Below are 25,659 nucleotides of genomic sequence, written 5' to 3' on the forward strand. Positions count from 1 at the left end.
CCTAACTAAAGTATGGAAAGATAGATCTATCTCTCAAAATATCAAGATGAGACTGGTGAATGCCCGTGTATTCTCAATATTCCTATACCGGACAGAAACTTGGACTCTTCGCGCACGCGAGCGCCAAAAATTTGATGCCTTTGAGATGTGGTGCTGGAGAAGAATGCTGCGCATACCTTGGACAGCTCCTAGAACAAACGTTTCCATTCTAAACCAACTAGAGATTAAAAACAGGCTGTCCACAATATTTCTACAACGAATTCTGCAATTCGTCGGTCACGTGGTTCGCAGAGGTAACGATAGTTTGGAAAGGTTAATTGTTTCTGGAAATGTTCCGGGGAGAAGATCAAGAAGACGATCACCAACTAGATGCTCCGACCAAATTAAGAATTCAGCTGGAAACTCTTTCTGCGAAGCTCTTAGAGTAGCTGATGATAGAGACCAATGGAAAAACATTGTTAGGAATATTGGAAGAAATCACGATCCTCGGTAATGGGGAAACGACAAGAGAGAGATCAAACTTAAAGTTGAGAATTGAATTTTCTAGAATCTAGAAAATCTTACTTCTTCATCGCAGTGTCTTTTCTTCACAGTGAATACCATTTTTTCGTAATATTCTTCCCATATTTTGCTAATCTATCTGTCCTCAAACAAGGTTTTTCTTTTTGGCTTTTTTAGTCCTCTTGTTTTAATGCTGGGCGTATTTTTTACTGCTGACTTTTTTGTAAAATTATTGTTATATTTGATGGTTTTCTCTGTCTTTTTCAATATCCTCCAGCGAGACCAGTCATTTTTCTTCTTTTGTTGACGGGTTGTTGATCCATGTCATTCTGGCGGAGTTTTTTAGTTTTCTGTTTCTCAGTCTTGATCGTACGTAAATTACTAATTCAAAAGTAAATTGAAAAGGATTTATAGGTCCTAAATTAGCTAAAAGACCAATGTTTTAATTTCTTCTACCTGTTTGGGTATCGCTCCAAACCCTCCTTGGCAGTGGCGCACCCAGAGGGGGTTTTGTGAGTTAAAACCCCAAGGCATATGAAAAATATATAAAAAATCGTAGGAAAATGTAACATGTCTTTCACAAACAATACAAAAAAATTCGACGCCCAACCAACCCTCTCCCCCCAGAGAAAAAGTCTAGGTGCGCCACTGCTCCTTGGATGTGTCCCATTTTTTCAAGTTTATGATTTGGTCACCCTAGTGTATATGGTCTGATCCAGATTCATAGACAATGCTAGGGAATATGGACTACATCATTATTCAAAGGTGTGCTTACTTCAAGACAAATCGGTGAATATGAATTTGAAGCTAAATTTACATATGAAGCAGCAATGAACTAGAGACTGACTTTATGATATGAAATACATTTACTTGACAAGTGGATAAAAATTTTTGGAGTGATAAAAAATATAGAGTTATATACACCCTTAAAAACGTTTCTTTTCGACGTCTATGTGACTAATATTTCTAAAACTCAATGCAAGGCCAATTTGTCTAAGAATCTGCTTACTCCTAAAAAACCCAATAGAATCGGGACAATAAAACGATTGTAATGGGTTAAGGAAGCCTTTCGGAACTTCTAAGAAACTTTTTGTTTGGTATTTTTTTACAATAGACAAAATATTGGCAATTGAGACGAAGGTCGACCGTTTATTTTTGGGAAGCGAGATTCTGTGAGGACAGGAACAGAGAGAAGATGACGCTTGAAATGCTTAGTCGTCAAAACTTTTTGGCGATTTTAAAAAGCGGAATTAGGTCAACTATAATAAATAATTTTCAGAGAACTGTTTCAATGACACAAATACTGCTGTAGATTTATTTATCTCCTTCAAACTTTTAAATCAGAATAAAAAATGATAGAATTTTCATTCACTTACTTTTCTTTTTTTCCTAAAAAAAACGGTGCCACTTTAATATGCGACCTACCGTCGTGTTTCTGCTATAGCTTGCGGTCTACCGAGGGATGTGAGAAGATACCGGGTGATAAATGGGAATAATTATTTTTTTCGTTTTACAGATTCATACTTTGTCTGAAAAAAACACACACAAAACTGGCTTATTCTGAACACTATAATTACCGTGACCATATCTTTTTAAAGAAAAATAAGTACAAAAAAACAAAAATGTATTAAAAACGCAAAATGTATCTTGTTATTGGACAAGTATAACTTTTTGGCATTAAAAATAAATAAACTATGTAACTAGACATAAAAAATTATATCAATTAAACTAAACATAACACATTACATTAACTTTGAAAAAATTACAAGCCTGTAATTAAGAGTTTTTAGATGAGGGACCTGGAATAGCCTCATCTTCTTCCGGTTTTTTGCATCATTCATATTTTTCTGAACTTAAAATTAATATAAGAAGGTCCGGCTTCGACTGAAGTAAATGAAACATTTCATACAAGTCTCATCAAAATTTGCGTACACTAGCATCGCTGCCTTGAGAGTGGATATGGACATTTGTGACTTTTCCGACGTCCAATAATAATTATTTATTACAGAAAATAAATTCTCGATAGCCGCACTAGTACCCGGAAGACAAAAAATAAATTCGCATAATATTTGCAAGTTTTTCAGATTGAATTGATCTACACACTTAAAAACTTTAAGCCATCGATCCTGACTATTTTTTTCTCCTCTGTTCCACTCAGCAATTTTTTCACTTGTAGCCACGTCTTTCGAAATTCCCAGTTCGTCAAAGAGTTGATCTTCGTTTAACATGGTTGCCTTACAATTTAAAAGCTTCGAGAGAATAACAAACATCGTTCCATGTTATTTCACTTCTTATGCGAGCTCCACACTCTCGCCGAAGTCGATCGAGGTTCAACAAGTACGAGAGTGTAGACGGCCACCTTGTGTAACTTTGCCTCACTTCGTTCTACTTCCATTCTCTGTTGGTCCGGTCAAAGGGATCTTTGTCGGTATCGCACTTCCTCGCGATCTAGAACGAGTATGTAGAGAGGGTACTTCGAACTTCGGTCAACTTTGGCGAAGTTACTTCGCCGAGAATGTAGAGCCCGCTTTAGATATATGCTTTTGAATAGTTTAAATTCATGAAAATTTGTACTCTAGTTTTCTAGGTAGGTTACACATTTTTTGTAAAAATGTTTCACTTGCGCAGTGAAGTTTTGTGTGCGACCACCGCATCATAATCCTGATGTCTCACACACTTAAAATGTTTTTAAAGATCATTCATAAACGCATTTACCAAACACTTGATATGGATATTGAAGAAGCCCAATTTGGATTTATACTACTAATCCAGAGATGCTTGGATGTGAACCAGGATATGTACGTCCGTTTCATAGACTACAACAAGGCTTTCGATAAAGTCCGCCACAAAGAGCTAATGGACGTCCTCAAAGCAAAACAATTACAATACAATGACCTTTGAATTATAACAAATCTATATTATAAACAGCAGGCACACATACGCATTAACGAACACACATCAGAAGAGTTCGAAATTAAAAGAGGAGTGCGACAGGGGTGTGTATTGTCACTACTACTATTAAATGCATACTCTGAAGAAATTATGAAAAAAGTTCTTGAGGGAGAAACAGCAGGAATAAAGGTACCTAAATGGAACGCCAATTAACAACATTAGATATGCGGACGACACTATCGTAATAGCGGGCAACAATATGGAGAGAACAATAGTGTATGAGAACAATATGGATTATCAGTAAACATCAAGAAAACTAAATTTATGAGGCTATCAAAACCCAAAATAATGATTAAAGCCTGACAATTAAAGGTAAAACTTTAGAACAAGTTGAAAACTATAACTATCTTGGCACCATAATTAATCACACAAACGATTACTCCAAAGAAATCAAAGTTCGAATAGAGAAGGCAAGAACCAACTTCAATAAAATGAGAAAGGTAGTTTGTGCAAGAGAACTGAAATAATTAAGACTTAAGAGTTAGGCTGGCAAGGTGTTATATTTTCTCGACTCTAGTTTACGGGATAGAAGCATGGTTAATTAACGCGTCGACTACTAAAAATTTGGAAGCATTTGAACTGTGGGTGAAGGTACCTCAAGATAGCATGGACCGAGCCTGTAACAAACAACGAAGTCAGGAGAAGAGTCAACAAAAGAATGGAAATATTGGAAACTATCAAGACCCAAAAGCTGCAATACCTGAACAGTATACAAAGAAATTTGTTTAAAAGTAGTAAAAGATAAAAATGTTCATTTTTTAGAAAAAATAAGTACATTCGCGTGTCCTTAGAAAGGTTTTAAAGTACATTAGGACAATATTTAAAAATAAGTACTGTCCTACTTAAATAAGTACATATGGTCACCGTAACTATAATAGATATGCACAAATAGACCGCATCCTCGGGGTACACCGCATATTATAGTAGCACCAAAAAAACAATGAATAAGTAAAACACTTATAGTTATAAATAAGACGGGTTAGTTCCCGAAAGTTGGCTGTATACTATACTTATACTAAATTTACAATCAAGATGCAGTAGAAATAAACAAACCAAGACACGTTAAATGCTACTAGGAGCACTTCCGAATCATAATTTACAATGTATAAACTTTGGAAATCATGATTTGGGATTTACAATATATATATACATTGTAAAGTATGATTTGGGAGTGCTCCTAGTAGCATTTAACGTGTCTTGGTTTGTTTATTTCTACTGCATCTTGATTTTAAATTTAATACATATAGTTAAATAACTTAAAGTGAAGTAAAAACTTTCTGGTGTAGTTGCTATAAAATTTTTAATGAAGAATTAAAATTTTAAAAAACCAAATGGATTACATTCATCAGAACGTTTTCGGACTTATTAGTCCACTATCAGTGAACTTCCTATCCTTGTGGCTATTTTGCAAGGGCAGGAAGTTCACTGATGCTGGACTGATAAGTCCGAAAACGTTCTGATGAATATAATCCTATTGGATTTTTAAAATTTTAATTCTTCATTAAATATTTTATACCAACTACACCAGGGAGTTTTTACTTCACGTTAAGTTACTTATAGATTGGTTTCATAAATTTTAAAAAACACACTCAGGTGCAAAATTAAAAATTTTCAGTGTTTTATAAACAAAAATTTATTTTCACTAATTACTGATTGAATCGTACTTAATCAAAGTACTTAATCAAAATAAAAATACCAAACGAAAAAGAACCTCCATAATAACTCCAAATCTATAGAAAATCTCGAAACAGAAGTGGAATATAAAGTGAATAGAGCAAACAGAGCTGCCTGTTGCCTAAATGAAACAAAATAATGAAGAAATAAAAATATTGCGAAAGAAATGAAAGACATCATTTTCAGAACAGCCATCAGACGAATAATGAAATACGCGGCAGAAACACGACCTGACACAGAGAGGACAAGAAGAATGCTAGAAACAGCAGAGATGAAAACTTTTAGAAAAATCGATATCGAAGTACAGATATACGACGGAGATGCACGGTAGAAAAGAGAAGATCAAGGACTGGGTAAGAAATAGAAGTGTATAAATAAATAATAGTGTTGTAAAGATGGCGAGAGACAGTTCCGAATAGGAAGACGATCATTGGGAAGACCAAGATGGAATGACAAGTTACCGGAGTCATATTGAAAACAGAGGCATGTCTGTAAAAAAGAAGAAGAAGAAATATATGCTATATTTATATAATTCCTGTATTATATACTTGGTACTTACTCTTTTCCGAGTTCTTGGTTGTTCGAAAATGACTATTGTTGAGATCATTATGTCTGAAAAAAAAGTGAATCTCAAAGATTAAGTATATTATAATAAAAAAATTAAATTAAAAAATCAATGGGAAAATCCCAATATTCCCAAAATAATATTCTCAAATTTAAAGATATTAAAGAAACTATCAAGAAGGTATCTAATTTAGTGCAGACAAATTAATATATTTTTTTGCCAACAAAAATGAGATTTTTCAACCCAAAAATGTTTCAAATATGATGTGCAAAATAATTTTTAATTGGGTTCTGTTAATGTAATGTTCTGTTAACTGTAATAATATCCGTCGACTAATTCTGAATGATTAATGCGTTGTTAAAACATTTTATCTGTAGCGGCTTTTGGAATGTCTTAAAAATATCGAATTTCATTGATAAAATGCGCATATCCCACCGATCTTCGCTTCGATCATACGCAATATGATCTTTATATCATTATCATTCTACAACCCATGGTGGGTCTTGCTTGGTCTGTTCTAGAATCAGCTTCCATTCCTTCCTATCCTTCGCCTTGGTTTTCTAATTTTGTACTCAACACTCGTAAGTCGTCTTCTACCTGGTCCTTAAATGGTGCTCTGGGCCTGCCTCTTCTCCTCACTCCATCCAGTCTTTGGCTATAAATGTGTTTCGACGACTCCATCTCGTTCATTCTCTCTAAGTGGCTTAGCAACCTTATCCTGTTAATTTTGATTAACTTACCAAACACTACTAGTCTCACTATATACGCCTTCGCCATAAATCCGTTTTTCTGCACGCCTTTTCCTCATCACTTTTTGTCATCGTCCACGTTACACGCGCAAGTGAGTACGGGCTTGATTAGAGTTCGGTGGATCAATATTTTCCTTATTTTTGTGGATATGCTAAAAGTTTCTTTAATATATCTCCAGGGAGACTGATTATTCTAGTGCACTAGGCTTATTTTTTGGACGGATTATTATATTAATATGCAAATCAGTACAAAAACTCGTTTCATCCAAGTTACACATTTTTCTTCTTCTTGTTCGTCATTTTTCCATTAGGAGTTCGCCGTTTTACTCCTCTACAGATTTCTACCTCCCAGTCACCCAGTTTCTCTTCAACATCACATTCCCTATATTATATGTTTTCCATCTCATAACTGGTCATCCTGTCCGCCTTCTTCCTGTAGGTTCCTACTCCATTTCACTTTCTGACCACCTATGACCTGATTTTTTTTAACATTCTTTATAACATTGTATTTACTTTTTTCCATTTTTTTTTTGTTATTGAGCATTCTACTTCCATCCGGTTCCATGTTTGCTCAGTCCTTATTTTGTTTGTTACTCATTGTTTTTTTTTATTATTAATAATAATAGTCTCCCGTTTTATACCGCTGGCGCGGCTTTGGGATTATAGCAGAGTAGTCTGCTTTGTCTAGTCTAGGGCCTAGGGTATACAAGGAATGTAACAGGGCCAGTGCTACACTTCAACCGCCTATTATTACCCCTGGTTTTACCCAAGGTACTTATTTTATTCAGGCTGAGTCGACCTGGGGCCTATAGACATTTTTTTTAAATTTCTAGTTGTTCTTGTCGGCGCTAGGATTTGAACCCCGGCGTACCAGCACGCAAGCCAAGCATACTACCGCCTGAGCTACGCCGGTCCATTTATTATTAATTAACTTTAAAATAAAAGGTTTGAAAAATTTAGTTATGATACGAAATAATTCGACACACTCAATTGTTGTGAATTCATAGCTCTTTATTCAAAATAACGGTACCTACTTTGCAAACCTAATTTGTAAAAAAACTTTATTACATTCTTGACTCTTTTTTCTTTGTCGGTAAATGCTTTTTTAACATCTCTAAGGCATTTTTAAAAGAGCAGGTAGATAATATTCGCCCTTGCAAAAAATTTACGAGTCGGCCAGTTTATGGTAAGAGTTATTTACTCTTTTTATTGCCGAGTGAAGGTAAAAGCATCTCTTAAAGGCTTTTTAGTCCAGTCTATATCGTCGCTTCCGTTAGGTAAATTATTCCGATTCGATTTTTTTGCACAAACTTGGTGAGTCAATGGTGACTGCGAAAGAGGTGCACCATTCCAGCCGTCCAATGGCGAATCCCACTAGCACTCACATTGATGGCCGCCTCAATACGCTCTATAGCGCTCATTGTTAATAATTAAAAATAACAGCATAGTAATAAAATAATAGCGTAAAATAATGTCGTTGAACGTATAGCCAAGCTGAAATGAAATTGGGCAGGTCACATAGCGTGACTGAAAGACTCAAGATGGACCAGAAAACTAATTGACTGGCGCCCAAGAGAAGACGAACGCAGCAGAGGACGACCACCAACACGCTGGATGGACGACATTAACCGAATATCCAAGAAATGGCAACAAGAAGCACAGAACCGTGAAGAGTGGCGAAGAATGGGAGAGACCTATGTCCAGCAGTGGACAGAAGAGGTTGCATGATGAATAATGATGATGATGAATAAAATAATGACAAAATTTCTTCAGGATCTTGTAGGAGGGGCTTTAAACTTTGATTTGTCACTTTCTGACTTTCATAATAATAATTTTCAACCGAATTATTAAGCCATATATACAGGGTGTAACAAAAATACAGGTCATAAATTTAATCACATATTCTGGAACCAAAAATAATTCGATTGAACCTAACTTACCTTAGTACAAATGTGCACACAAAAAAAAGTTACAGCCCTTTGAAGTTACAAAATGAAAATGAATTTTTCCAATATATGGAAAACTATTAGAGATTTTTTATTGAAAATGGACATGAGGCATTAATATGGCAGTAGTATCTTAAGAAAAAATTATAGTGAAATTTGGACACCCCATAAAAATTTTATGGGGGTTTTGTTCCTTTAAACCCCCCCCCCCCCAAACTTTTGTGCACGTTCCAATTTAATTATTATTGCAGTGCCATTAGTTAAACACAATGTTTTAAAAACTTTTTTGCCTCTTAGTACTTTTTCGAAAAGTCAGTTTTTATCGAGATATTTTGAATATTTGTCAAATCCACCACATATTTGTATATAATTAAGTACGATTATGGAGACTTGGTAATAATATGAAAATTTATTTATGATTTACATTTTTAGGTATATTTTAAACAATATTAGAAAGAAGCCACAGTTCGATAAACGGTGCCTTATCGAAAAAATACAAAGAGGCAACAAAGTTTTAAAAACACTGTGTTTAACTAATGGTACCGCAGTACAGTAACAGGTTAAAGTCAAGCGTCCACAGACCCGCATCGTACGCATCGTACGCAACGGATTTTAGTTTGACAATCGATAATGCGATCCGTACGATGCGGATCAGTGGACGCGGTTACATAAGTTTCTGTACAAGGCAAACTAAAATCCGTTGCGTACGATGCGTCCGATGCGTACGATGCGGGTCTGTGGACGCTTGCCTTAATAGGAACGTACACAAAAAATTTTGAGGTTTAAAAGAACAACACCCACAAAAAATTTTTATGTAAACATATTAAAAAAGAAGCCGCAACTCGATAAAAACTGCCTTATCTAAAAAATATAAATGGGCAGAAAAGTTTTAAAAAATTGAATTTAACTAATGGTACTACAATAATAATTTAATTGGAACGTACACAAAAGTTTGGGGGGTTTAAGGGAACAAAACCCCCATAAAATTTTTATGGGGTGCACAAATTTCACTATAATTTTTTTTAAAGATGTTCCTGCCATAATAATGCTATATGTCCATTTTCAATAAAAAAGTTCTAATAGTTTTCGACATATTCGAAAAAATCGATTTTCATTTTGTAACTTCAAAGGGCTGTAACTTTTTTATGTGCATATTTGTACTAAGGTAAGTTAGGTTCATTCGAACTATTCTTGGTCACAGAATATGTGATTTAATTTATGACCTGTATTTTTGTTACACCCTGAATAAATCGTCATTTTCGCTTTTTTGAAATTTTAAATCGTATAGGTACCTATAACTCGATAACAATCAATTTTAGAGAAAAATTACAACAGATCTTTTATGCTCCGAATGACCCAAGAGATCTAAAAAAACTGTCCGACAAAGTAAAATTGTTTTTGTGAATTTGTTTAAAAAAATCGTTTTTCTACAACCGTGCTAAAAACGCAATTTTTAGCACTCCATACGAGCGTTAAAAATGCTACTTTAAGGCACTAGTGCTTTAAAATTTTTATGGCACTGCAGTTCGTATTGACCGTATAAGCAATTTTGATGTAATGTCAAAAAAATATAAAAATGGTATGTCAGTCAAGTTCAAGTAAAAGTTTTTGTAGATATTGTCCTGTAATTAGGTTTGTAGAAAAAATATTGTATGCTATGCGTGTTAAAAAGTACATTTTTAAGGCACTCATGTGAATTGCAGAACTCGCTTCGCTCTTTCTGCAAACTTTCACATGCGTGCCTTAAACGTGTACTTTTAACACTTATATTATCATAAATAACTATTAAACAATTTTTCAACTACGGTACCGCCTGGAAATCTGTGAATTTGTAAGGACCTTAGGCTAGGGCTCCACGGGCTGGAAATTGACGCTAGCAGTAGCCGCAAAACGAACTTAAGGTTCCGCAGAACGGAATAGAAATAGCCGAACTGTACCGACTACAGGACTTGTGCGTAGTCGGTTCAGTTCGGCTACTCCTATTCCGTTCCGTGGAACCTTAAGTTCGTTTTGCGGCTACTGCTAGCGTCAATTTCCAGCCCGTGGAGCCGTAGCCTTAGTGTAAGAAACAGAGGTTGAACCTCGCAAAATGGACACAAGTCCGGTTTTATTTTTTTCTGGTGTATCAAGGGGTGCTTATTATGAGACTAACTTTTTCTTAAAAAATTGCGCCCCGGAGCCCCCCTTTTTCATCCCTTTAAATGGGGTAATTTGTGGTTTTTGCAAAACGTAGCCCTTCCTGCAGGCGCGGATCTAGAAATTCATAATAAGGGGGTCAGACGTACCGCAAATATTTTATTGTCCAGATTTAGACATACGACACACGCTGACTCTAAGGATAAAAGTCAGTCATCTCAGATACCTACGGTATCAAAAGAATTGAGCTCTAATTGACAGAAAAAAATAATAAATAATAAAAAAATACTTATAGACTAAATACAATAGGGGGGTCCATGGACCGGTTGACCCCCTCTGTATCCGCGCCTGCACGTTTTGCAAAAAAATTACTTAATAGTAAAATGAAGAGGACTATATTTCCTACTATTTATTTCCCGACAGCATATGTCTATCACCCACCGTTTAGCGGGGGTGGCGCCCCAAAGTTGACAAGTTTTTAAAAAAGATGTTTTTAAAAAAAATTATTTTCCCTAACTGCAATGGTAATCAAGAAGAAACCCTGCGGCAATTAATTACACATAAGTGGCTGATTTATTGGTATAGGTTTCATTTAAGAGCAATTGCCCATTTTATAATTACAACATTTTTTACCCCTTTTTTATACCATCTGAACCGCTTATGCTAGAGTAAAAAAACTTTCAGCGATTACCCACTTTACAAGTAGAATTTACAAATTTGTATAATGCACCCCCATATTATCCCCGGAACCACCCCAAAAAAGGAGAATTTATAAAGAAAATAATCAAAAATTGATTTTGGGCCCCACTGTGGCTTTAGGGTGCAAAGAAAGTAAAATATGCATAGGTCATAATGTGTAGCAGACAGTGTGTTCTTTTATTTTCCATAAAGTACGTTATTAATAAAATTAATAGGAGACGAAAAAAAAAACTGGAGCCCGCCAAGGCATTTCTGAAGTTTACAGCGCCACTGTGCCGTAACGGTTGCTAATACGAAAAAAATGCATAGGACCTGACTTGTAGATAAAATAGTGGTCCTTAATTCTCTATAAGCTTTATAAAAAAAAATGCATAGGTAATGAAAAAATCGTAAAAAACCAAGGGATAGGGGTAATTTCTGCAGTATATTTTCAAGGATAGGGGCAGTTTCCGCAGGGATGTTGCAATAACCATATATATTGATGAAAACCTCTATTAATGGAGCATATGCTCATATGGGTCAAAAAGCAAAAAAAAATTTTTTTTTCAACTCCCCATTTTTTTTGCTACAGGGGCTGCATCAAAAATCGCTTTTGGTGTCCATGCATGGGTAATAAGAACGTGCACAAAATGATAGAATATGAAACATTTTAATAAAGGGCATGGTGTAAAGGATTCCAAGAAACTCACTTTCTTTATTAATTCTCCTTTTTTGGAGTGGTTCCTGGGAAAAAATGGGGGTGCATTATACAAATTTGTAAATAACACCATTACATGGATAATCGTTGCGAGCTTTTTTACTCTAGCATAAGCGGTTCAGATGGTATAAAAAGGGGTTTTTTAAAATGCCACACCCTGTAATTAAAAAAATTGAAATTGCCCTTAAATAAAACCCATACCAAAAAATCAGCCACTTACTTGTGATTAATTGCCGCAAGGTTTCTTCTTAATTTTCATTACATTTAGGGAAAAATAATTTTTTTTAAAAACATCTTTTTTAGAAATTTGTCAACTTTGGGGCGTGACCCCCGCTAAACGGTGGGTGATAGACATATGCTGTCGGGAAATAAATAGTAGGAAATAATATAGTCCTCTTCATTTTACTATTAAGTAATTTTTTTGCAAAACGTACAGGAAGGGATACGTTTCGCAAAAACCACAAATTATCCCTTTTAAGGGAGGGTGACCAAATCATAAACTTGAAAAAACGGGACACATCCAAGGAGCAGTAGCGCACCTGGGGGGGGGTTGAAATAATTTTTTTTTGTATTGTTTTTGAAAGATAATTTACATTTTCCTACTATTCTTTATATATTTTTCCGTGACCCGTCAAAATAGCCCGGTTAAAACAGCTCCGTCAAAAAAGCCCCGTCAAAATAGCCCCAACACAAAATAGCCTCGACAAAATAGCCCGCAAACAAAATAGCCCCGACAAAATAGATCGCACACAAAATAGCCCCGGTCAAAACAGCCCCGGCTAAAATAGCCCCGGCTAAAATAGCCTCTTATAAACAATTACATAATTATTTATATAAGGTGTCCAAAAACTTTTTTTTAATTTAAATTATTTGACAAAAAGGAAGAATGTATTTCATTTATTTAATTTAATATGCATTTTACTGTTGCCCGAAAACAGAAAAAATGTTTATATCATAAATTAACATTTATTTTCACTTAACTTAAATGTTCAAACTTCCAAGAGGCAGGAAAGACAGGACTCGAGTTCTCTGAAAAGACAACTTTTATTTAATGTGGTTAAGATAAACATGTGAATAGAGGATAATTACTATTTCTGAAAAAATGTATTTTTAAGGAATTATTTCATGATGAATTCTGAAGGGAGCTTTTTTTCGGGGCTATTTTGTCGGGGCTATTTTGTCGGGGCTATTTTGTCGGCGGGCTATTATTCCGCGGCTATTTTGTCTGCAGGCTATTTTGTCGGAGCTATTTTGTGTGCGGGATATTATGTCGGGGCTATTTTGTCGGGGCTTTTTTGACGGGGCTATTTTGACGGGGTACCATATTTTTCATATGCTCGGGGGGTTAACCCCCTTGGGTGCAGCACTGCCAAGGAGGGGCCTCCATCGAGATGTAATTATTGAAACATGGTGTTTTAGCTTATTTGGAAAATATAAATCCTTTTCAATTTACTTACGTAAATTACATGAACGTAAATTACATCAAGGCTGCGAAACAGACAGAACACTAAAAAACTCCGCCAGAATGACATGAATCAACAACCCGTCAGAACAAAACAAGAAAGAATACAAAATAGCGAGAAATAAGGCTAACGTAACAAATAAAAAGAAGAAAATGACTGGTTCCGCTGGAGGATATTGAAAAGGACAGGAAAGACCATAAAATAAAACAATTTTACAAAAAAGTCAGAGCAACCAAAAATACGCCTAGCATTAAAACAAGAGGACTAAAAAACCAAAAAGGAGAAATCGCATTTGAAGACAAACAGAACAGTAGAATATGGGAAGAATATTACGAAAAAATGCTATTCACTGCAAAGGAAGACTGTGATGAAGAAGTAAGGCCATACAATTACAATAACACAGAACCATAAATATTTGAAACTGTATCCACCTTTAGTTACTTAGGAGTAACAATAGGGAAAACCGGAAAAGAGAGATCCGAAGAAAGAATTCTGAAAGCCAAAAGAACATAAATATGGATTGAATAGAAATCTGCTGAGAAACAAAACTCTAAGTAAGACAACAAAGATGAATCTATGTAAGACAATTAGATCTTAATAAGACCTGTTGTTACATATGGGATGGAAACAATGACGATTAACAAGAAAGAGGAAGGAAGACCTTCTGAAATTTGAAAGAAAAATAATGAGAACAATACTGGGCCACAATGTAACAAGATAGGGAGAAATAAGAATGAAATCAAATGCCGAAATTGAAGAAGAATTAAAGAGAGAAAATATAGTCAGATGCATAAAATCAACCCAATGTAAATACGGGACATTTAGGCGTCCCGAGAGACTTTTTCGGGACACCGGGACAAATCATTAAAAAACGGGACAATCCCGTTTTTACGGGACGTTTGGTCACCCTACTTTAAAGGGATGAAAATTGGGGTTCCGATGCGAAATTTTTTAAGAAAAAGTTAGTCTCATAATAAGCACCCCTTGATATACCAGAAAAAAAATAAACCCGGACTTGTGTCAATTTCGCGAGGTTCAACTTCTGTTTCGTAAACTACCTCTTTATGAGTAAGTTAGTTAAAAAAAATCGAATGGGAATAATTTACCTAACGGGGGCGACGATACAGTCTGGACTAAAAGGCTTTTTGAGCTTTGTACATCTAGAATCCCGTTTTTTAATTCAAAATATTTAAGTACTTTACAGCATGGCCTAGGGCGGTCATGTAGCCAATCATTTTTGGTGGGAAGTTCAATATTATATTCCGATTTAATATGAAATTACGGTTATTTGGACCAAGTTGGAACAAGTTGTTATACCTATAATAATTTTAGGATTTTTATTATCTCTCGTGATTCGAAATTATGCAACGAGTAGTAGAATGACCTGTTTGATTCTTTATACTTAAAGGTGCGACGTCAGAGGCATGAAATTATCTTAATTAAATATATTAGAAGGCGTAGCTAACTAATTTACAAATGAATCATCCTTCTAACACGTGATTTATTACTGAAGAATGTACGTCATACAAATGTTATTGTCAAAATATTACAATCGCTGCCACGATGTTGTTTGTAAGACATGATGGAAAAATTGGCAGTTCAAATATTTATCCAAGATATGTCATGAAGGATTGCAAGTTAAACTGAAGAAGCTACTGCCCATCTATACCTTTAACTTCTAAAATCATACCTGACAGATAGGCTCTTCCAAATAAAACATGAAAGTGAATATACAGAGTTGCATCCACTAAATTCAGGAGTTCCACAAGGTAAAGTGCTTGGACCGATCCTATATCTATTGTATACTGCAGACGTGCCATCAACACGACTTACCACTACACGTACAACATTTGCTGATGAAGCAATACTACAGCCATTTTGGCGTCCCACACTGATCCAACATCAGCCTCTAGGATCGTGCAAACTAGTCTGAACAAGGTCCACAACTGGCTAAAAAGACGGGGTATTAAATCAAATGGATTGAAATCAACACACGTGACGTTTACCCTCCGCAGATAAACGTGCCCTCCTGTTCAGTTTATTAATTGTCAACTTCCACAATCTGATAGCGCCAAATACCTCGGCATGCACCTGGATCGACGACTGGCTTGGGCAAAATACATATTCACTACGCGCAAGCAACTTGGTCTCAAACTAAAAAACATGTATTGGCTCATCGGTCGCAGATCAAAACTCTCAATAAACAACAAAATATTATTATACCAAATAGTCCAGAAAACCACTGCGCATCCGCTAGGAAAAATATTCCGATTCGGATATTTTGCACAATCCAACTCGAAAAGGACTCCTTTTAACAAATTTGCATGTTGCCAGGACCAAAAGTGGGTCAAAAATTTTTTAAACGTTTTTTTTTGTTTTTTTCTTAAAATTATTTTTTTTGCATGGAACAAAGTTTTTTTAGGTTTTTTGGATCATTCCAAACAGAAAAGGTCTTTAGTGACATTTCTCTAAAGTTGATAGTTTTTGTCATTGGCATATATGCGATTAAAAATTGAAAAATTGCGAAATTGGCAATTTTTAAACCCCAAAAACTATGTGAAAAACTGAAAATTTTAATGTTGCCAAGGTAGGTAGATATTATTTAATAGAATAGAAAAAGACTGTTTGACTTGTACACACTTCTATATAAATCTAAACGGGAACTGGTGTATGTTTTCAAAAGACTGATAGTGTGTAAATTAATTTATTAAATCAGCTAAGTACTTTCAGCATATTAATGCCATCATCAGAGCTATCCTATAAAAAGACTAAGTTGAAAAATCTTATTCATAAAAATTATAAAGTGAAACTTACGTCTTATAGGTGTAAAAACCTCAAAAGAAGAGAAAACTTCGAACAAACACATTCTATATTTTAAAAATTAACCCAGGGATATAACCACTGGTTAGGGTAAAAAACCCTTAAATGTTAAAAATCACATTTAATGTGTTTTTTTTAACAAAATGGCCACCATTCGTACAAAGAACAGCTGTTACTGACAATATTCAAAACGACAGCCTGCTGACGGAAACAATAGTTCCTAGCGACATCTGTGTTATTAAAATTATTTAAAATTTTTGAAAATGACTAAGTTGTCATATGTAGTTAACTAATTGGTATGACGTTAAAGTTAATATGAAAAACTAAAGTTAAATTTAAATGACAATTGTTAAGTTTAAATTAAAGTTAAATGTGAAAATAATCAAATTATCAAAGTATTATTAATTATTAAAAAAACCAAACAACCAGTCAGTTCTGACCAAATATAGAAGTGAGATAGATGAAAACCAAGGAGAAGCACCGTTGGACAAGCTCAGAGTTCCAAAACTGTTTGAAAACAATATTATTATTAAAAAAGCCAAATCGAAAATATTTAATTTAATTGTAATCAATGAAAGAAAATTCAAATATGTTATAAAGTAATGTTCAAAAAACTAGAGCAATTGTTGGGCATGCTGAATATAACAGTATTAAAGAAACTTCTTAAAGATTGGATCAAATTTACAATTTAATTGAACCTGGGTGTTAACACAATTTTGAGGATTTCTTTTTAATTCCCTGCTAATTTCTAAGTCTTCTAATAAATTCATTTTTGTATAGTTGTTAATGGGTATACTATGTAGAATCCTACTATCTCTTTGGGGACTGAAGTTATGTTTAGAAGCATGTAAGTGATTGCCAAAACTAGATTTGTCAATCTTAGACAAATGTTCTTTGATGCGTGTTTCCAAAGGTCGCATAGTTCTCCCCACATAGGTAACAGGGCAGTCTCCACAGGACAATTTGTATATACCACTTTTTGATGTTTTTCCAATTTTATCTTTGGTGTGAGAAAAAATAGATTTGATATTTTCCTTACATTTGAATGATAGTTTAAGGTTGGGGATGTTATTTAGGATTTTGGCTATATTATCTGAAGGATAACCTATGTATGATATTGATCTATACATAACTGCTGTAGTGGAATTATTAAGAACAGGATTGTAAGCTAGGGATCTATTCCTTTTACTCCTTAATTTGTTGAGGATGTTATCAACTAAAGTAGGGGAGTAACCATTACTATATGCAAGTTGTTTGATAATATCTAATTCTGAATTGAAATTAGTATCTGATAATGGTAGACTAAGTAAACGATGGATGTAGCAATAAAAGGAAGCCATCTTCTGTTGAAAGGGATGGTTAGAAGATCTAGGGATGGTATGGTCAGTCTGAGTAGGTTTTCTAAAGACTGAAAAAATTAATTTACTGTCCATCCTAGTTAAAGTAAGGTCTAGAAAATTTATAGACTTGTTGGACTCGGTTTCTAGAGTGAAATTTATAGCTGGATGTAAATTGTTGAGCAAATAAAGAATATTTTCAGCATCTGTAGAATTGCCATCTATAATAGCCAATACATCATCAACATACCTGAACCAGTATAAGATTTTTTGGAAAGAGTTTTGGTTCGAAGAATTATTATCAAATATGTTAACCTCGAGGTTGTTAAGAAACAAATCTGCTAGCAAAGGTGATAAAGGATTCCCCATTGCCAAGCCTTGTGCTTGTCTATAAATAATATCGTTAAAGGTGAAGAAATCTTGCGATAAACAAAATTTAAGTAAATCCAACAAGTGAGGAATTGAAACTCTATTAATATTACTTTTAATAAGTAAATCCTCCACTAAAGGAATGGTTTCATCTCTAGGTACATTAGTAAACAAATTACTTACATCAAAAGAAACTAGAAAGAAGTCTCTAGGTAAGTTTAAAACTGACAGCTTATTTACTAAATCGGTAGAATTTTTGACAGAATAAGAAGGTTGTAAAGTTATTGTAGATTGTAAAATGGAATTAATGAATTTAGACAATGTAACAACTGGTGTGTTGTAAAAGCTAACCACTGGTCTCATAGGAACATTCGGTTTGTGAATTTTTGGTAAACCATATAGTCTAGGTATTTGAGGATTTGACAAAATGAAGGTTTTTTCTTTCGTTTTATGTAATTGTAGGAAATCTTTATGTTTAGATAAGGTATTTTTTAGGTTAGTGATTAATTTATTTAGAGGATTTCTATCTAAAATGTCAAAGTTGTTATTTCTTAAAAACTCTTCAGTTTTCTGAACATAATCACTATGATGCATGATGATGAGGCAGTTGCCTTTGTCAGCTTTAGTTATGATGAGGTTATTACTTTTCAGTTTGAAGGATAATTGTCTAATCAAATGGAGTTGTTTAAAACATTTGGTTTTAATGTTATTAACATTGTTATTAAATTTGATCAGATCTTTTTGTAAAGAAAGAAAACAATTGCTTTTTAAGTTAGTTTTAGAAATGTTGTCTAAAGGTAAGCTTTCTATTACGGTATCAATGTCAACTGAAAATTCCTCAACCATTTTATTGTTAAAAGGTACTAGAGTAGAGAATTTTAACCCGTTGGACAGAAAATCAAGTTCTTTATTAGTGAAAGAGCAAGTTGACAAGTTAACTGTACGTTTGTGAAATCTAAACTTAAAGGAACCCATCAATCTATTAGTGTTTTGACTATTACTGTTGAGATTATTTTTCTTTTTTATCAAATTGTGAAGCTTGTTATTTACTCTATTGAATTTGGACTGTTTTATGTACTCTAAATTATCTAAATGATTGGCTATGGAATCTCTGAAATTATCAAACGGAACCTCTCTTACAATGTTGTCATAAAGTATTTTAAGCTGAACATTAATCTTATCTAAATGAGCATGATGTTTACAAAGTTCTTTTTGAAGAAATTTCCTTTCTATTTGTGACTTAAAATTAAGAGTAGCAGTGGAAGGTACCTTACATTTTGCAAAAGTTGGTGTAACTTTGAATTTAATGCATTTGTGGATGAACCAAATGTCGATGTTCAGCAACTCTCTCTTCTTTGACAGTCTTAGGTATTTACTAAAGTCAACTACCATACTGTAGATAATGAATAGAAAAAGACTGTTTGACTTGTACACACTTCTATATAAATCTAAACGGGAACTGGTGTATGTTTTCAAAAGACTGATAGTGTGTAAATTAATTTATTAAATCAGCTAAGTACTTTCAGCATATTAATGCCATCATCAGAGCTATCCTATAAAAAGACTAAGTTGAAAAATCTTATTCATAAAAATTATAAAGTGAAACTTACGTCTTATAGGTGTAAAAACCTCAAAAGAAGAGAAAACTTCGAACAAACACATTCTATATTTTAAAAATTAACCCAGGGATATAACCACTGGTTAGGGTAAAAAACCCTTAAATGTTAAAAATCACATTTAATGTGTTTTTTTTAACAAAATGGCCACCATTCGTACAAAGAACAGCTGTTACTGACAATATTCAAAACGACAGCCTGCTGACGGAAACAATAGTTCCTAGCGACATCTGTGTTATTAAAATTATTTAAAATTTTTGAAAATGACTAAGTTGTCATATGTAGTTAACTAATTGGTATGACGTTAAAGTTAATATGAAAAACTAAAGTTAAATTTAAATGACAATTGTTAAGTTTAAATTAAAGTTAAATGTGAAAATAATCAAATTATCAAAGTATTATTAATTATTAAAAAAACCAAACAACCAGTCAGTTCTGACCAAATGTATTGTATGATGTATTGGCTATTATAGATGGCAATTCTACAGATGCTGAAAATATTCTTTATTTGCTCAACAATTTACATCCAGCTATAAATTTCACTCTAGAAACCGAGTCCAACAAGTCTATAAATTTTCTAGACCTTACTTTAACTAGGATGGACAGTAAATTAATTTTTTCAGTCTTTAGAAAACCTACTCAGACTGACCATACCATCCCTAGATCTTCTAACCATCCCTTTCAACAGAAGATGGCTTCCTTTTATTGCTACATCCATCGTTTACTTAGTCTACCATTATCAGATACTAATTTCAATTCAGAATTAGATATTATCAAACAACTTGCATATAGTAATGGTTACTCCCCTACTTTAGTTGATAACATCCTCAACAAATTAAGGAGTAAAAGGAATAGATCCCTAGCTTACAATCCTGTTCTTAATAATTCCACTACAGCAGTTATGTATAGATCAATATCATACATAGGTTATCCTTCAGATAATATAGCCAAAATCCTAAATAACATCCCCAACCTTAAACTATCATTCAAATGTAAGGAAAATATCAAATCTATTTTTTCTCACACCAAAGATAAAATTGGAAAAACATCAAAAAGTGGTATATACAAATTGTCCTGTGGAGACTGCCCTGTTACCTATGTGGGGAGAACTATGCGACCTTTGGAAACACGCATCAAAGAACATTTGTCTAAGATTGACAAATCTAGTTTTGGCAATCACTTACATGCTTCTAAACATAACTTCAGTCCCCAAAGAGATAGTAGGATTCTACATAGTATACCCATTAACAACTATACAAAAATGAATTTATTAGAAGACTTAGAAATTAGCAGGGAATTAAAAAGAAATCCTCAAAATTGTGTTAACACCCAGGTTCAATTAAATTGTAAATTTGATCCAATCTTTAAGAAGTTTCTTTAATACTGTTATATTCAGCATGCCCAACAATTGCTCTAGTTTTTTGAACATTACTTTATAACATATTTGAATTTTCTTTCATTGATTACAATTAAATTAAATATTTTCGATTTGGCTTTTTTAATAATAATATTGTTTTCAAACAGTTTTGGAACTCTGAGCTTGTCCAACGGTGCTTCTCCTTGGTTTTCATCTATCTCACTTCTATATTTGGTCAGAACTGACTGGTTGTTTGGTTTTTTTAATAATTAATAATACTTTGATAATTTGATTATTTTCACATTTAACTTTAATTTAAACTTAACAATTGTCATTTAAATTTAACTTTAGTTTTTCATATTAACTTTAACGTCATACCAATTAGTTAACTACATATGACAACTTAGTCATTTTCAAAAATTTTAAATAATTTTAATAACACAGATGTCGCTAGGAACTATTGTTTCCGTCAGCAGGCTGTCGTTTTGAATATTGTCAGTAACAGCTGTTCTTTGTACGAATGGTGGCCATTTTGTTAAAAAAAACACATTAAATGTGATTTTTAACATTTAAGGGTTTTTTACCCTAACCAGTGGTTATATCCCTGGGTTAATTTTTAAAATATAGAATGTGTTTGTTCGAAGTTTTCTCTTCTTTTGAGGTTTTTACACCTATAAGACGTAAGTTTCACTTTATAATTTTTATGAATAAGATTTTTCAACTTAGTCTTTTTATAGGATAGCTCTGATGATGGCATTAATATGCTGAAAGTACTTAGCTGATTTAATAAATTAATTTACACACTATCAGTCTTTTGAAAACATACACCAGTTCCCGTTTAGATTTAGATAGATATTATTTAAACATCGATTGATGAAATCCGAAGAGTTTTTTGCAATACAATATTCAAAACTCCTTTGTTTTTTAATTGCTAATTAAGCGTGCGCGACACTATTTTCCACCGACAGTATGGTGCAAATGAAAGGAATAAATTCGTTATTTCGTAAACCGGCGACTTAAAGGAAAAATTCCGAAACATGTCGATTTTTATTTTTAAGTTATGATATTGTGGCATATATGGTATACTACTGACGTCATCCATCTGGGCGTGATGACGTAATCGATGATTTTAAAAAAAATAAGAATAGGGGCCGTGTTCTAGCTCATTTGAAAGTTTTTCAGTTCTCTATTCAGTAATATAAACATTTATATAATTATTTATACAGGGTGTCCTTTTAATTCTCTCTTTGTCAAATAATTTAATTTAATAAAAATTTTTTGGACACCCTGTATAAATAATTATGTAAATGTTTACATTACTGAATAGAGAATTGAAGAACCTTTCAAATGAGCTACCACACGACCCCTATTCTCATTAAAAAAATCATCGATTACGTCATCACGCCCAGACGGATGACGTCACTAGTATACCATATGTGCCACAATATCATAACTTAAAAATAAAAATCGACCTGTTTCGGGTTTTTTCCTTAAAGTCGCCGGTTTACGAAATAACGAATTTATTCCTTCCATTTGCACCATACTGCATACACATGCAACGGTGGAAAATAGTGTGGCGCACGCGTGATTAGAAATTAAAAAACAAAGAAGAATTGAATACTGTATTACAAAAACTCTTCGGGATTTCATCAATGGATGTTTAAAAATATCTACCTACCTTGGCAACATTCAAATTTTAAGTTTCTTACAAAGTTTTTGAAGGTTAAAAATGGCCGATTTCGCAATTTTTCAATTTTTAATCGTTTACATGTCAAAAACTATCAACTTTAGAGAAAAGTCACTAAAGACCTTTTCTGTTTGGAATGATCCGAAAAACCTAGTTCCATGGAAAAAAAAATTTTAGAAAAACAAAAAAAAACGTTTAAACAATTTTTGACCCACTTTTGGTCCTGGCAACATGCAAATTTGTTAAAAGGGGTCCTTTTTGAGTAAGATTGTACAAAAAATCCGAATCGGAATATTTTTCCTGGCGGATGCGCAGTGGCTTTCTGGACTAAAACAATCTTGAAACCTATGTTAACCTACGGCATTCAGCTGTGTGGACCTGCTAGCAACTCCAACATATCCATCTTGCAGAGGTTCCAAAATAAAGTACTGTGAGGTATTATTGATGGTCTTTAGAATCCATCAAAGAAGCCATACATACATCGTTTTAGTGTCAACTATAGTGAGAGAGTGCACTCAAATAGGTTAGCCGTTCAAGTATCCTCCTCAGTCCCAAGAAAAGAGTTTTTATTATTTTAGCAATATTTTCTGTTTTCTCTCTTGATTTGTGAAAAAATAAACAAAAATCTATAAAAACTAAAAAAAAAATACTTGACAGACATAATTATGACAGGTCCAGCATAATGAACATCAGGACTTAACTTACATTTAATTTAAGTATGAAACTGAAAAAAACATTCTCATTCAGGAGAAATACAGTATATTTTGCATTTTACACAAAAGAATCTAGTCTTCTTAGCGCATTTACACTGAATCTAGTCTACGACTTACTGGATTTTTGTGGAGACGCCGCTCAGAACCTCACAAGTTTCACCACGTGTAACAACAAACCAACGAAGTAGGCGCTGTAGTAAAATTTTGCAAACGAGTAAATTTTACTGATAAGTAGGAAGTCCAATATGCTGCACTAAAGGAAGCAGCGATGCCCAACCTGACTAATCACCGTGTAAAAAATTAGTAAACATTGTCCAGCGAGCTGCACCTATGGACTGAGGAGGCGCGATGACGTGCGCCAGTGGCGCACCCAGGGAGGGGTTTTGGGGGTTAAAACCCCTCCCAGGGCACATAAAAAAATATAAAGAATAGTATGAAAATGTAACTTGTCTTTCAGAAACAATACAAAAAAATTTTGGTGCCCAAGCGAAGCTAGGACAAATAATTCCCAAGAAATATTTGCTGCCGAAGATGCTCTAAAAATTTTCCCGTTAATGCAATCGACTCAAATGTTTTTCAGCCTCAATGCGTGACAGCTATAGCAATCGCCATGAAACCGCTTTTCGGCACGAAAATAATGATTAGCAATTAAGATTAAGCATGAATTGTAATTTCGATCACCAAATTTCGAATTTCAATTCCATGCCGAAAACTTCAAATTTTACATGACAATCGAGTGAGTTTTTTCAAAAATCGTGGAAGATATGGGGAATGTGCTAAGACTGTGGAAACCATGTTGTAATTATTCGCTTAAATCTTTTACTCACTCTGCTTTGAATAACTATGTACAAAACGTTGCCTATTCGTGATGAGAACTCCTGGTCCTGAAAACGATAATCTTGATTGTAATTCAAAAAACCTGTTAATTTTTGTAAATTTAACGTCAAACATATTTAGTTATTAACATCATCAATGGCGTTATAACTCTTCGAATATCCTTGCGAGTGGTTTACTATTGCCTTCCATGTGTCGGTCTTGTGCCACTATTTCCCATTGTCTCCCTCCCATTTTCTCCAGATCTTCTCTGACTGCATCTTTCCACCTTTTTCTAGTCCGTCCTACATACTTTCTCCCATCTGACCTCTCCCCGAGTAGCTATGTCTGGTTTGTTTTTTGGATAAATTTTTCGCATGGCATATTCTAAGGCTAGGTTAAACAACAATGGGGACAAACGGATCTCCCTGCCTCAGTCCAGAATTTACGCAGAAAGCATTTGATATTTCCCCACCTCCTTTAACTTGTGCAAAGAAGTTACTTACACACATTTGCGTTACCGCAGTTAGTTTCTTGGGTACGTCCAGCTCGACCATTGCATTCCATAGTGTAGGATGATTAATTGAATCATAAGCCTGTTTGAAATCTATAAAGAACTGATGCACGTCTTGATTATAGTCCCAATCCTTTCAAGCATTTGTCTAATAGTAAATATTTGATCAAAAATCGATCTTCCGGGACTGAAATCACACTGGTAGTCACCAACTATTTCTTCGGCGGATGGTAGTAATCTTTTTAGTAATACATAACGAAAAATATTTAGTCATCAGTTTCAATTCACTCCAAGCAACATTTCAGAAACCTGCTTCAAAAGCTTTCAAAAGCTATGTCAAAAACCTGTGTTCTGCGTTTTCATAACAAAGCTAAACATTCTTATAGCGCAAAAATTTTTCATGGATGCACACAGATAATAGACAATGTTTTGAACTTAGTTATTCAAGGCAGAGTCAGCAAAAGATTTAAGCGAATAATTACAACATGATTCCCACAGCCTTAGCTCATTCGCCATATCTTCCACAATTTTTGAAAAAACTCACACTCGTTTGTCATGTAAAATTTGAAGTTTTCGGCATATAATTGGAATTCGAAATTTGGTAATCTAAATTGCAATAATTCATGCTTAATCTTAATTACTTAATAATTATTGTCGTGCCGAAAAGCGGTTTCACGGCTATTGCTTTAACTCTTATGCACTGAGGCGATTGCGTTCACGGGAAAACTTTTAGAGAACTATTCGATAACAAATATTTCATGAGGATTTTTTGTGGGGATATTTTGTCGAAAAAAATTTGTGGGGATTATTTGTCCGGGATTTTTTGTGGGGATTTTTTGCTCGGGGATTATTTGTCCGGTGATTTTTTGTCTGGGGATTTTTTATAATTTGTGGGGATTTTTTGTCATGGATTATTTGTCCGAACCAAACCCAAGTCAACCTCCCCCCCCCAAGTTAACCCCCCCTAGAGGATAATTCTGGGTGCGCCACTGACGTGCGCGATGCCAATGAAGAATGAAGTCCGTAGGCTGACGGACCAAAGGTCTGACAT

The 25,659-nt window shown here is 34.1% G+C and overlaps 2 protein-coding genes across 2 annotated transcripts; one reads left to right on the plus strand and one right to left on the minus strand.

The window, feature by feature from the left end:
• Nucleotides 1–15,987: 15,987 nt before the first annotated feature.
• LOC126879506 (uncharacterized) lies at nucleotides 15,988–19,936 on the minus strand. The gene is made up of 3 exons (XM_050642568.1): nucleotides 19,519–19,936; nucleotides 16,197–19,461; nucleotides 15,988–16,139 (listed from the first exon to the last, which is right to left on the minus strand). Exon 2 carries the CDS (start codon nucleotides 19,298–19,300, stop codon nucleotides 16,853–16,855), a length of 2,448 nt encoding a protein of 815 aa, XP_050498525.1. The 5' UTR covers nucleotides 19,301–19,461; nucleotides 19,519–19,936; the 3' UTR covers nucleotides 15,988–16,139; nucleotides 16,197–16,852.
• Nucleotides 19,937–19,983: 47 nt separating this feature from the next.
• On the plus strand, nucleotides 19,984–21,719 carry LOC126879507 (uncharacterized). Its single transcript, XM_050642569.1, has 2 exons — nucleotides 19,984–21,561; nucleotides 21,619–21,719. Exon 1 carries the CDS (start codon nucleotides 20,123–20,125, stop codon nucleotides 20,903–20,905), a length of 783 nt encoding a protein of 260 aa, XP_050498526.1. The 5' UTR covers nucleotides 19,984–20,122; the 3' UTR covers nucleotides 20,906–21,561; nucleotides 21,619–21,719.
• Nucleotides 21,720–25,659: the final 3,940 nt, after the last annotated feature.

The sequence above is a fragment of the Diabrotica virgifera genome, chromosome 2 (assembly GCF_917563875.1).
Source record: "Diabrotica virgifera virgifera chromosome 2, PGI_DIABVI_V3a".
NCBI lineage: Eukaryota > Metazoa > Arthropoda > Insecta > Coleoptera > Chrysomelidae > Diabrotica > Diabrotica virgifera.

What these genes read in the sequence shown, in the direction of transcription:
- LOC126879506 (XM_050642568.1), bottom strand. Translation starts at nt 19,300, where the DNA reads ATGGTAGTTGACTTTAGTAAATACCTAAGACTGTCAAAGAAGAGAGAG.
- LOC126879507 (XM_050642569.1), top strand. Translation starts at nt 20,123, where the DNA reads ATGGACAGTAAATTAATTTTTTCAGTCTTTAGAAAACCTACTCAGACT.